General features: G+C 37.9%; 1 protein-coding gene across 1 annotated transcript in view; it reads left to right on the top strand.

Annotated features, from left to right (window-relative positions):
• Positions 1-12,711, top strand: part of CNTLN (centlein) — a 191,432-nt gene that overhangs the window by 46,767 nt on the left and 131,954 nt on the right. Inside the window, exons 5-6 of the mRNA XM_037372632.1 lie at positions 565-744; positions 9,519-9,652. Of these exons, the coding sequence (XP_037228529.1) occupies positions 565-744; positions 9,519-9,652 (314 nt within the window). The remainder of the gene's footprint in view (positions 1-564; positions 745-9,518; positions 9,653-12,711) is intronic.

Raw genomic sequence — 12,711 nt, 5'->3', positions numbered from 1 at the left:
GAGAGTGTATCTTTGAAGTAGTTCTTTAAGCAATGTCAGCCTTTGTGGCACAGAAAGTGACAAGCTTGGAGAAAAAAAATTGCCTTAGGCTTTGCTATACCTTACCATTTTCTCACATACCAACTCCAAGGAAGATGCTTTAAAGCCAGGAATCCAAGCTTTATAACTTCCAGATAAATAGTTAATGATGGAAATGGAGCAAAGAAAGTAGGAGTGTGAAGATGTGGCTTCTTGTAATTAGATTCTGATGGGACTGGCATTATTAATTGATAAAGCCGAGGTCTGGGAGGATATGTCTGTGTGGGTCTCAAAAATAGCTGGGGACAGCATCAAAGGCAGCTTGATCAATTAATGGGCTCTTTGCAAATGTGTGCTCATCAAAGCTGTCATCCAGCTAAAAAATATGACCCTTCCACCTGCATGAAAGAGGCCAATAAAAGTACACAGGTGACCTTGGCCATCAAATATAGAAGAAGCTGCTGTGAGGGTAAAACTGCACAGTTTATATTTGCTGATTAGTTCTCACTTTTTTTGTTTATCGGCCCTTGTGGTACTGTTCTACAGGACACTGAGGAGTGTGCACAGAAGAAGGAAGAACAAAACAGACTGGTTATAAAAAACCTAGAGGAGGAGAATAAGGGATTAAATACATGCTGTGCTGACCTGCTAAATGACCTGGAGAAACTGAGGAAACAGGAGGCACAATGGAAAATGGAAAAATCTGGCAATGGTGCCAGAATAAAGGTATGAAATGAAATGGGCTCTTGGATGTTTTTTCGGAATTAACTTCTCCAGATATCTGCACTACGAGTTATTTTCTTTAAATAACAAGTTGTATATTCAAATCTACCAGTGGGGACTTGCATTCATTTACATTCCTTCACTTAAGATCCATAGCTTTTTAAAAATTGATGTTGCAAAATGGGAATCTGACTTCAAATAGTCATCCTAGAATGTAATCATTAAAAAATAAAAGATAATGTATTTTATGATAAAATATAGATACGTGTGTGTGAAGTAATAAAAGCTTAGAATTGTTATCACTCATCATTATTTTTCTCCATGTGTAATTTACATACCTATAATTTGGTTATTTTATTGTTAAATGATTTGATATTTGCCGTTTTGGAAGAACACTTTAACTTTTACCTGCAGTTTTGAATAAATTGTGTCCTAGCCTCCAGAGGGCTCCACTCTGGAAGAGGCCTTATTATGGCATGGAATATATTAAAAAGTTATTTTCACTGTTGATAAAATGAAAAAGAAATAATTGAATAAATGGTACAGGGTATTGTATCTTTTATTTAAATGATACTTTGTCTTGTTTGTTGGTGAAAATAGGGAGGCTGTTTTTAAATTCCTATCAGAGTTAAGCCACATTGTATCAAAATGTTTGATGGCTACTTATATACATGTCTAGTTGGTGGATTCTTCTTATTTACATGGCTAATGAACACTTTCAACACTGTGCTCTTTTATGCTATCAAAGTACATGACTGTCTGGTATATTCAGTGTAGTAACTATCTAATCAACGTCTTGCCTGGAAACATCTTTTTTCCTCCACTAGCCATGCAGTGGGTTTGGTGACACTTTTGATTGTTGTGCTGATGAAAACCCATTGTAAAGAACTTCATTCAGGTCTGTTAACATGGTGTCACAGATGGAGTGACACACTTCACTTATAAGAGAGAAGCAGCAATGGATTTATTGGTATAAAACAGCGATTTAACAAATTTTGATAGTAAATACAACAGTGGTTTAACAAGATTCAATGGCAAGGTACACTTGATTAATTACTGCACAGAGCACAGGGTCAGACAAAACTGCCAAGGAGACCCTCCCATTGAGTCATGGGGTTCAGAAAGGACCCCCTTGCATTCTGAACTCCTCAGAGGGGCGTTCAGGTGCAACTAGATCCAGACTGCCTCAGACTTGGTCAATGGATTATATCTAAAGGATTGTATGTGCATAATCAATTCTTTGTACCACTTAGCTGAGATTTCGAAGTTTAGCATGCTAGTAATCACTTACTGAGAATCTGTTGTGGCAAAGAATCTCTTAACCTATAGGAATAACCTTGAAAGATGTATCTACTCAAGGGGAGATCCTGCTGTGCAACCTGCTGCCATGTAGGAGAGCCCAATGGGCCCTGGGCTGTCCACTATTTATGGAGTGAGATAATTGACTCATAGTCATCTTTGCATGCCAACAGAAGTTAGTTTCTTTCGAACTTGGCATGCGGTTCAAATTAGCTCCTGGCTATCACATTGTTACCTGTCTTCTGGAGTCCACTTTGAGTCAGATACAGCCTCACAACCAGACGCAGCCATCACTTGTGCATTGTTATGGAAGTAAAGGTCAAGATGTGGGGTGGGGGGTGAGGGGGTGAGGGCACCCACACATATGGGAAGTTCAGTACTTGCAAATTGAAGCCTTTGGACTGGTTCTGACGGAAGGATCATAGGATTCACAGGACAATAAATGGTTTGTTGATACTTGGGCGAAAAAATCTGGTGTGTACTAAATTAATTTAATAATTTTCAAGTTGTCAGATATTGTGCTTGTAAAATTGGATAAACTGTTGCAAATCATTGTTACCCACAGGTTCAGTGAAAGTAGAATAGTTTTTAGTGTATTTGTCTTCCTGGTTGATAAGGCATGGTGAAGAGGGAAAGGTGCATCACAGCCATGTGATTCCAGAGATGTGGGACCAGAGTGGGGTCACAAGCAGATCAAGATAGTGTCTAGAACATGACAGAGTAACTTCTTGAGATGGGTATTTCCTGAGCCAACCAGGAATGATGCACAGCTGGATCTCCTATTCACAAACAAGGAAGAACTGATAAAGGAAATAATAATCAATGGCAGCCTTGGCTAGGTCCTGAGAAGATGAAGTAAGGAGAGTAGCACAGTACAGACCTGGAATTAAGGAGGAGAGTGTTCAGCTTGTTCAGGAAACTGGTAGGTGGAATGTAATGAGAAGCAGCCCTGAAGGGTAAAAATGCTCAGGAAAATAGTCAGATCTTTAAAGACAGCTTCCTTCAAGCCCGGGTACAGTCCACCCTGATACTCAGGAGAAGAAGTGGATGTATCAGGAGACCAGCCTGGCTTAACACAACTAATCACCACACTCCAATGTAGGGTGAGGGTGAAAAGCAGTATTCAGGAAGTGGAAACAGTGAAAACTACAAAGGAGGAGTTCAGAAACATTGTCTGAGTACTCAGGGATGGTGGTAGCCTAGCTACAGTTGAGCCTTTCAAGTGATGACAAGTATAACAAAGCTTCTTATACTACTTTAGTAGTAAAAGGCCGAGCAAGGAGAATGAGGGCCTGTTGCTGAAAGGGAAGGATGAATTAGTGACAGCAGGTAATAGATACAGCAGAGGTACTGAATGTCATCTTTGCCTCAGTCTTCTCCAACAAGATTCTCCCAAGCATTTGGGCCTAGAGGCAGACTTCAAGGAGAAGTACTAAGAGTGGATGACTTGGGAGATACCTGGAAGAACCTGAGTAGTAGTACCTTGCCATTGAGTAGAACCATTGGACCAGCTGAACTGCATCCAAGGGTGCTGGGAGCGTTGGCTCAAGTTGGCTGATAGCACTCTCAGGCTTCTGCCTCTCATCTTTTGAAAGTAGCAGTGATCGTGGAAGGTGCCTGATGAAAAGGCTAAGTCAAGAACAAGGTTGGTTGGTCTTGCTTCAGTCCCTGGGAAAATCACAAAGTCTTGGAAGTCATTTTTTAGGCACATAATTGAGAAAGTGACTAGAAACAGTCATGGATTTACCAAGTGTGAATCGTTTCTGAAAAAACCTGATTGGCTTTTGTGATAAAATGGTTGTGTCAGAGGACAAGAGGAGAGCATGGATGTGATTGACCTTAACTTTAGTAAGATCTTTGACACTGTCCTGTTGTATTGTTGTATCCAAGTTAGGATGTTGCAGCTGGATAGGTGGACAACATGTTTAGAATAACTATTTGGATATTTGGTATCAGAGAGCTGTGGTTAATGGGCTGTACTCGTTGTCTGTGGGCTGGTAATAAGTGGTGTACTGCAGAATCTATCCTGGATCTGTCTTGTTTAAAGTTTTTAGCAGTGACCTGGAAGAGGGAACAGCAAACACGCTTGCCAGGTTTGCATATGACACCAAACTGGGGCGAAGTGGATGTGCTTGAGGACACTGCTACCATCCAGGGGTACTTTGACAGAAACAGTCCAACAGGAGCCTTAACCAGGACAACTGATGAGTCTTGCCCTGGGAAGGATGCAGGGGCCGAGGATCAGCCCTGGGGGACAGCCCCGGGCACTGGTGGGCAGCAAGCTGCATCAGGGCCAGCCCCGTGCACCCAGGCAGCAACGAGGGCCAGCAGTGCCTAGAGGGGCATGAGCAGGGCATGGCCACAAGAGCCACGGGAGGAATCGACCTCCTCTGCTCAATACTGTAGATACTGCACCCATTTTTGGATGCAGTACAAGAAATACATCAGTAAGTTGGCTAAGGTGAGACAGTGAAGCTGGAGATCTTGCCTTGTGAGGAGAGGCTGTGGGACAAGCTGATTCATCCAGGAGAAGGGATATGGCTCTAGGGCTAGGGCCATCCAACAGCATCGCTGACACCAGCTGGGTGGGGTGAAGGAGATGCAGCTGTGCTTTTCACAGCTTTATGTGGCAGAAGGGTGAGAGGCAGCACAAAATGAAACAGGAAAAACAGAGGCTGGAGGTAAGAAGAAGCCTTTTTCCCAGGAGGATAGCTCAGGTGTGGGGCTGTGGCCCAAGGAGGCTGGGCCATCTCCATGCTTAGGAGATTTCAACCACTGACTTTGTAAAACCCCGACAGCCTGGCTGGACCTGCTGGCTGAACCTGCTTTAGGCAGGGGCTGTGACTGGAGACCTCCCCAGGTCAATGCCAGCCTGTGTGTCCATGGCTCTGATGGCCTGGCTTTTACCTCTTTTTTTTTTTTTTTTTTTTTTTTTTTTTGAACATTCCTTTCTGCAATGTTAGGCAAATGACTATACACCTTTGCTAGCAGATAGTTAGGTGAAGTGATTATCTCGCAAGACTACTGCAAGGATTGAGAAGCATATTAAAAATACTGCCCTCAAGAGAGAAATGTTATATTTGACATCTAGGAAGTAGTAATACATTGTCTCATTATTTTTATAAATGTTTTGTAAAAATACATAAAATTATTTTTCTGTTTACATATATACATACTGTTTATACATATACTTTTCCTGTAAATAGTTACTTGAATATTTGTTTCCATTTGAATTAATTTCTCCCTCTGTTCCTAACATTCCCCATTTCTGTTACTCTACACTTGAGAATCAATATTGTATGCCAGACTGACTCTTAATGGGATACTTATAAACAATATAGAATAATAATTTCATTATCCACAAAGGCCAACTACAACATTATCACACTACACAATATTGGCTTCAGATGATGTTCTAATATATACACCCCAATATAACATATCCCTGAAATGTTTTTAAAAAGTAATTTATGAGCAAATTCAGTAATGGAGTTGTATTGTTGTTCTCAACTGATTGTAAAAAAGGTTATAGATAAAAATAATTTGATGATGGTATCCCCTTCTGAAAGTCAGTTCTGCCTGTCAGCCTTGAGTTTGGGAGTTGAAATGGCATCTCATGTTGTACATGTTTTTCAGTAATAAACACTGTATTTAACAATATAGTAGATGATACTGTATACAAACACTTCATATTAGTCTCCTATATCTGTGGAAGAACAAAATGAAACTGTATCAATGTGAGCTACCCCAACACTGTTTTTAAAATGTGTATTAGATGATAGAAATGCTAGGTCTAAGTAACAGATTCTTCTTTTGGAAAAGTGGCCCTCTGCTCAGAGTCAGAACTAAGTGTACTAGCCCTTTTTTTTTTTCTCCTCCCAGTCTTTAAACCATTTTCTGTGCTGAAAAGTGTCACTTCTTGCTTTCAAAGACTGGTTATTTCCAGACCTTACTATAAGCTGAATTTGGTTGTTTCCAGACCTTACTGTAAGCTGAATTAAGGTATAAAATTCAACTTCAAATTGAAAGAAAAACTCCTATGGCTTGTTTGTCCATTTAAAGAGTATTTCTTTAAAGATTTGTCATATTAGCCAAAAATTGAGTGAGACAGATTAAATGGAAGAGACCTGATAAGGTGGCTTAAAGGATGGCAGTAGTGTTTTATTGTTGGTCTTTCCCAGATGTACCTTCATATAAATAATGTACAGCGTATAAAAAATTAACATGAGGCTTTGCTTTCTGCCTTGAAGTAGTTCTTGAGAACTACTCTTCTGTGCTTCCCAGGGCTTATATCAGCTTCCTGCATCTCCTGACAGTGCACAAGTGGAAAAGCTGTCACTTGCCACCTTATGCATGGATGTGTCTCCATATTTAAGAATGACTTGGGTATTTAAATTTTGTTCTTCGGATGCAGGTCACTGAAGCTAATGTTTGATAATACTAAGAATGTATATTTTTCCCAAACTCAGACAGGCACAATAGGCTTTGTATGTAGACAACAAAAAGTGTCAGACTGGCACGTTTTAAATGAAGTTAGGCTAAAAGATAGTGGAATTGCTAACTAGAAAGAAACCCCAAACCACTAAACAAAGTGCTTTTTAAAGTTCCCAAAGTCTGAAGGTGACAGCTTTCAAAGAAACAGGGAGAGGTGTTCTCTTTTAACGTTAAACACTGAGAAACAGCTATCTCTGTCAAGAGGAGCCTGATTTTTTAGTTCCACTGAAACGTGAGTTCTATTGAGATGGAACCCTGCAACAATACTCTTATTTCTGTCATAATACATAACAAGAAAAAACATGAAAACAAAGCTACTGTATTTAAAAGTGATTTCCCAAGGGTTTGAAGCTACAAATAACAAAACCTTAGTGTTAATTCACAGTGAGTCAATAATTATGCATAAATATGCCTTATGCCTTGTATGTGTTTTAAGCTTTTCATGTTTGAAGTTCTTTTAAATTCACCTTTTTTTTTTTTATTTTTCAGAGTTCATAGTTCTTGGGCTTGAAGGTTAGGATCACCACATTTTCACGGCTAGAAATAATGACTAGACTTACTTTTGTGCTTTACTTTCAGTCCTGTCATAAAGAAGTGTATCTTTTACTGTGTTTTGTATTTTTCTCCAAAATATGCATTTTCTTCCTCATACTATATACCTGAGTTATTAGATGTTTAGACTTACTGTGTTTTTAATAACTTACTTTGCTTTAATATGCTTTGAAATATTGAATTCTAAACTGTTTGTATATACAGTTGAAACTAGATTTAATTTGAAAATCAGGTTTAGGAGAACTTATATTTAGCAAATTTTCAGTCTGCATGTGTATGCAATGAAACTACCTTTTTGGCTGATGTATCAACTGAAGGCAACATAACTTCCATGAGATTTTAAAAAGCAGAGATACTCAAATTGAGTGTAAAAGATTGTAGGTTATTTCATAATCTGAGATTTCTGACTTCTGTACAAAGGATCTACTAAATGCCTCAATACAGGTTATTTCAGTATATAATCTATTTGTATAACCAGTCCCTTCTTGCACCTGTTTTTGTTTTGCCCTTTCAGTAATGCTTAAAAAACAAGGCAATTTCAAAATAAGTTCAGAAGATCGAACTGATTGATTTGTTAGCTGAAATCAAAATCTGAGGTTGTTTGTCACAAATGGGGTTAAGTACTGAAAGATGCTTTTTTTCTGTTTTTAAATTCTGCAATTGTATAGCTTCTAAAGTTGTATTTATGACAAAATAATTTGTTACCTATTCTTTGTATTGTACCCTGCAATGGATGATGGGAACTTAAGCATTGGTAAGATCAGATATTTTTTAATGTCTACCATGAGAAACCTCTGCAACATTGTGGTGTGGTTTGAAAGATAGGCAAATAGGGTTTATTCACAGAAAATGTGAACTCTGTCATTTCCATTCACATATACAATAACTTTCAGGTGCTGTGGAAAAACAAATACTGAGAGAAACCCTAAGGTTGTTTGACTGCAAGTTAAGAATATCTTATTATACTTCAACATTTTCATGTGTTGATAGAATGGACTGCCTCCTACCATTCTGAAATCTTTTGCTATCTGAGAAACAAAAAAATATTTGCTGCCTAGCCTTTGAGATTGAATGATGACTCATTAGTCAGGTACACCAGGTGTATAACCTGAGGTTTATGATAAGACAAATAATTTTCCTACCTTATTCACTTACTAATTTTTCCATTTTATCACATTAATGTTTCTGTTTTTAACAGGGCATGGTAATTCTTGTCCAAATTCAAAAAGCTTGATTGTACTGCACTTTTGATAAATCCAAATACATGTAAGACACTTTCATTCTGTTTTAAAGACAAAAAAAAAAAAATTATTTGCTTTTCAGTTTTAAAAATACTTTGAGACCTTCAGTATTTGAAACACCTTTGCTGAAAGGGAAAAAATGTGCATCTCTATTTCTTTAAGTCTGTATGTAAATGGTAGATAAACTAGTATACTGTTGGCTGTAGGTTAGGAATGCTGTCCTACTAGGAGGCATTTATTTTAGATTATTGGTGAATCCTGGAATATTTGCCTTACTGAGAACAAGCAACTGTGTCTGTGAGTAGCATAATATCAAAGTAGGTCTAAAGCTGTTACCACCTTCTGAATCTCTGCTGTAGATATTGCTGTAATGATTCTATTCTTGCCTCAAAACACTCTGGGAGAATAGTCATATGAAGCTTCTTAAGGACTGAAGTACTCCTCTGAGCTGCTAAACCTCCGGAGAACTCTAGTAAGGTCACAGTGTAGAGGTTGAAGTCTTGTTTGCGTAAGCTGCCTTACTGCTACGTTTCCTAGATATACCTTCACACTTTGCTGACCAACGTCTACAGTAAGGCTTACTGTAATAGGCAAACTATTGCTTGTTCACATTGTTTTCAACGAGCATTCCAGAAGTCTTCTTGTACGCAGTTTCTTTTCCTGGAGAAACTACTACTTGCACTGAATTGCAAGTGCAAAATCAGAGCAGATTTAACAAGTAGTATCAAAAATTAATCCGTATTGATGATTCTTAGTTCATGTGTACAATATTGTGTGTTCTTTTGAGAATGAATCTATAGCTGTTTTTTGTTAGGAGGAGCGTTTTTTTGTGTTTGATTTCTATACAGAGAACATGGTTTAGTTAGTCCAGTAGTTAGTGTATTATTGCTTTGCAAAGATTTGATTCAGGATTCTCCTTCCATATGCAGCAAATGAATTAAGGAAAACTTCCTACAGCAAAGAACAGGTGGAAAATCTAAAATTTGAAATACACCTTTTTTCCTGATATTTCACATTTTTCACACAAGTATACATGCACATATACCTATATATATTTGCTTAGATCACAATAAATACATGCATGTATGTATGTGCACATCCATTTTTATATATATATAGATAACATGCATAATAGATTTTAACACTTCATTATACATTACCTTTAATACATTTCAAATTCTTCATTTACAGAATTTGGAAACTGATTTAACAGAGGCAAGAGAACAAATGAGAGAGTTGCACAGCATATGCAGTAACTTGTCATCTCAAGTAGCTGTGAAACAGGAAGAACTATCCCAAAAGGACTGCGATGTAATCAGAGCTAAGTAAGTATTTCATGATTTCATTGCCTCTTAGTCTGAGTGTTGTCAAAAACACTGTTGTTCCACTCACAAAGCAGTGTCTTGCGTTACAGGCATTTTGTGCAATGGTGTATTTTCATGCCATTCTGTTCCACAAGATGTAAAGCTTTTGAAGTTTAACAGTAGATGACAGTTTAGACTCTCCCTGATATATTTTGACTTTTAGTATATCATCAGTTTTGGGGTATGTATGGACTTTAAAAATTACACTTCTGTATTTAGCATTGGGTCAGAGAACTAGCAATCTCCACTGAAAATAACAAAATATCAATATGATCAGTGGTGTAAATATTTGATCGGAGAGGGTAAATGCCCTAAATTTAGAAAAGCTTTAAGCCTAAAAGTCAAATCTGATGAGTCAGTCATCAGAAGTCTACACGGGCCTGTACTAAAATTTTAAAGTGCAGTGATTTAAACTTTATCTTAGGTCTCGCACATCGTTTCTTTATACTCAGCCTGTGAGATTAGTGCTGCATTATTTGAGTTGTGGAAAAGAAATGAAGAATGGAATGAGTTACATGAATTGACTAGACTACCAAATTCCTCAAAATTAAGGCACTGGTGGAAGACAGTGGGTAACTTTTAAGTGGATTGTCAGGAAATTATCAGTTTTTCCCTTCTTAGGGAAAGGCGTGCAGTGTTTATCACTCTTGTGTTAGTCAAATAGAATTACCTTCAATATTGCCTTAAATTGCCTGAAGTTGGGTTGCAGAATTCGTCAGCATGGCTGCTCCTATTTGTTTTCCAAGCAGAAATAATTTTGCTGTAGGGAGTCAGTATCTAAGTCTTTTAGGGAAAAAAATAGAAATATGATTTTTGATGCCTCTGACCTAAATTGTTGTCCTAGTATTTGTTGAAATCTTTACAGGAAAAAGGATGTCTTCTTATTTTCATATTTAAAAGGTTGGGGTTTTGAGAGTCAATAAAAATAGGCAGGTTTAATGGAAAATTGTATTGAAAGAAGCAATCACTGGAAGTTGAGAATGGACTAATAGGCTTTATTACCGCTGAAATTATTCTCAGAAATATAGATATGTGTGTGGGAGGACTAGGGACAGCAAAGAAGACATTTTTAAAGTCACGTAATCAAGGTTTGCAAAGTTACTGCTTGTTGGTTGCAGTTTAGGATATTGCAGACTGAGTAGGCCAAGTCATTAAACTTAAATTTCCCAAAATGTATTCTTTGCTGTTCACTGCAAAACAACCTCTTAAAATTTGTCACAGACATCTTGTTTAAAGATGTAATTAAAATAAATACTTTCTTGGACATAAAGTCTGAACTTGAGGCAACAGAAAGATGGACAGTGTACTTCTTTTTGAAGTGTTTCAAGTCTTTTCCTGTATGTTTTTCCATACAACCAACCTACATTTATGGAAAACAGTTTGGCAGACTGATTGTATATTTTTTTCCGTGTTCTTAAGTGTTTTTCTTCCTAGATACTTAGCTGATGTAGTGATGAAGGATAGTATTTTTCCATATCACTAGTATGTGAGTTATACTTGACATATTATATAGGTATATATTTGATCAGTGTAACTGTAATTCAATGCCTGCTAATCTTTCTTAATGAACTGTCTTTATCTACAAGTTTCTTGTTGATATTTCTATTAAGAATAAAGAAGACATGCTAAATGGCTTATATTATGTAAAATTCACAGTTTCAGGCAGCAGTTTCGGTAGTTAGCCATACAAACTAAGAATTTAAAATAGCCTTGTGTCTTTTGTAGTACAGAATGCTGAAGTTTCCCCTTATTGTCCCATAGTGTCAGTACATAGTTAAAACTATTTTTCTATTGGTTCTTAATGAAAGAAAAAAGTTCAGATTATAGAGGTCTATGCAGAAGAAAGTCAAACTGTACTTAAGTTAAAGAAGGTAACAACTGCAGAATTAAAGGAAAAAATCTGAGGAGAAAATAAGTTTTTCACATCTTACCTGCCTAGGCCAAGATCTTTGAACTGTGTTGACTTCATGATTGGAGCATTTGGTTGTTCCTTTTATTTTTAACTGATCTTTTTTGTTATTGTTATCCATGTTTAAAACTTAGTCTTATAAAAGTATCACATTGAATGCTCAGTTTTCATTCAATGTTGGCAGAAAATTTGATGACAAATCGTGTGGAAAATACCCCACCTCCCTTACTATTTCCAGTTTCCCATCATCTGTTTCAAAATTTTGGAGCTGAAAAAGACAGTCTGACTTGCAGATTTCTCTGTTCTATCCACTGCTCTCTCTCTCTCTCCCTCCCTGTCTGCTACCTGCCTCCCTTCCTCACCCTCCCCTTTTTTGAAAACAGACCAGGAGCACAGTTGTAATTATTAGGAACAAGCTCTGGAGGAAAAGAGGAAGGAGACTGGCTTCATTCATTTGGTGTCATCTTTCATATGCACTATAGGCAGATCCAGAAAAATACTCCTTCAGTTGACATCTTGGTAATACTGTCTGAGATTTTTACAGTAGATGCTAAAATCAATTGGAAAAGAAAGTCTCTAGAGGTCTCTGTGCAGACTGGTCTGGTGCTCTGTTTCTTGTGCAATCGTTAACTTCTTGCTGTGTTCTGCACATCTGTCAAGTTTGTTAGCAAGAGGGTTTTTTTCATTTAACAGCAACTATGTCTGTAGACATTAAGAGAACTGTTTCCATTTAAGGGGCAGTCTTTTTCATCAAATTAGCAGGGACCAAGGTTTTGAAGAAGTGCTTGTAATGGGTTTCCACGGCAAGGTTTTGGTAGCAGGGCAGCTACAGGTGTGGCTTCTGTGAGAAGATGCCAGAAGCTTCCCCCATGTCCAATGGAGCCCATGCCAGCCAGCTCCAAAATGGACCCACTGCTGGCCAAGGTGATCCCATCAGCAACAGTGTAGTGCGTCTGTGAAAGGGCAAAAAAACACAAAAAAAACCCCAACAAAGTCTGTGCCAGTGGATGACTCTGTAGACACCCAGGCCAGTGGAGAAGGAGGAGCAGCAGGTGCTCCAGGTGCAGGAGCAGAGATACCCCTGCAGCCTGTGGTGAAGTCCACGGTGAGG

This window comes from Falco rusticolus, chromosome Z (assembly GCF_015220075.1).
Source record: "Falco rusticolus isolate bFalRus1 chromosome Z, bFalRus1.pri, whole genome shotgun sequence".
In the NCBI taxonomy this organism is placed as follows: Eukaryota; Metazoa; Chordata; class Aves; order Falconiformes; family Falconidae; genus Falco; species Falco rusticolus.
This window is presented reverse-complemented; position numbering and strand designations above follow the sequence as displayed.